The sequence below is a fragment of the Haliaeetus leucocephalus genome, unplaced genomic scaffold (genome assembly GCF_000737465.1).
Source record: "Haliaeetus leucocephalus isolate CR32 unplaced genomic scaffold, Haliaeetus_leucocephalus-4.0 Scaffold186, whole genome shotgun sequence".
Lineage (NCBI taxonomy): Eukaryota > Metazoa > Chordata > Aves > Accipitriformes > Accipitridae > Haliaeetus > Haliaeetus leucocephalus.
In genome coordinates this window covers 613465-614715 of record NW_010972622.1, presented here as the reverse complement: position 1 = coordinate 614715, position 1251 = coordinate 613465, and the positions used below count along the sequence as shown (strand labels likewise).

Below are 1251 nucleotides of genomic sequence, written 5' to 3'. Positions count from 1 at the left end.
GGGGGATGGCCCCGTGGTTGCCGGTGCCGGTTGCCAGTACACTCACGCGTCCCGTCGAAGCGGCGAGCGATGGTGTCCAGAAAAGCGTTTTGCGGTGCCAGGAGGCCCCGCATCGGCGACATCTCAACAGTGGCTCCGAGCTGCCGCCATCCCTGTTGGTACCGTCGGTCCCAGGGTTCCCCCCCCCCAAACACACACCATGCCGGTACCGCCCCCCGGGAGGGGCTGAAGGGGGGAGCACCGGGACCCTGCTTCAGCCCTGGAGCCTCCAGTACAAAATTCTGGCTCTTTGCTGTGGGGAACAAGCCCACAGGGGATCACATCCCAAGGGGAGCTTTGGGAGTGACAGCGGGGGTGGGGGGGCTAAGGTCAGAGCCCAAGGATCAGACTCAAGCAGAAAACATTTAAATTTGTCAAGGTGAAAGTTGGGTTTCATTTATTTAATTTGTTCAACCAATTCCAGAGAAGTTTAGTTCAAGAGAAGGAAAGAAAAAAACCCTGGGGTGAAAAGAAGAGGAGGGGGGGGCAAAGCCAGGGACCCCCCAGGAAGCCCCATCCTCCCCCCACTGGGATTACTGGTGGCAGCAAGGCACAGACAGCGACATTCACTGTGAACATCGTCTTTATTCATACAGCTATAAAGAAGGACTGTCGCAATCTCCACCCCGTGTCAACCTAGGATTAGCTCTGCTAATTGATATTGCTATAAATTTAATTTAGGGCCGAAGAAGGGCTGGAGAAGTGGGGATGGGGTGGGGGGAAAGGCAGGACAAGAGAATAAAAGAAAAAGAGCTCCCCAACATAAAAAACAGAGAACAGCAAAGTGTGCGGACAAAGTGTGCAGGTCCCCAGCCCCGTGTCACAGCCCGGAGAGGAGGGGGCCAGATTCCTGCCTGTCCCCAGGGGAGAGGGGACACCCGCAGCCCCCATGTCCCAGCACTCATCCTCGCTGCCAGCACGAGGGATGGGCTGTCGCCGGCCGTTCCTCTGAGGCGAGACCCAGATAGATGTTGGTGCACAGAAGGAAAAAAACCAAAAAAACCCCCAAAAAACCCAAACCACCGGGGACTGGGTTTTTGGCCAGCGCTGTCAGCGATTTTGCAGACAAAAGGCAATTTCTGGAGGGGAAAGGAAAAGGGCAAGAGCTGGGGGAGGCCTGAACCCGCTCTGAGGGTGCAGCGCAGGCGTGAGAAGAACACAAAGCAGACAGGGTGGGGGGAAGGAAGCGGGGGGGGGGGGGAAAAAAAAAGG

General features: G+C 56.7%; 1 protein-coding gene across 1 annotated transcript in view; it reads right to left on the bottom strand.

The window, feature by feature from the left end:
- The window catches only part of KCNH3 (potassium voltage-gated channel, subfamily H (eag-related), member 3), a 4065-nt gene extending 3943 nt beyond the window's left edge, over positions 1-122 (bottom strand). The window contains exon 1 of the mRNA XM_010565162.1: positions 47-122. Coding sequence (XP_010563464.1) covers positions 47-122 — 76 coding nt within the window. The remainder of the gene's footprint in view (positions 1-46) is intronic.
- Positions 123-1251: the final 1129 nt, after the last annotated feature.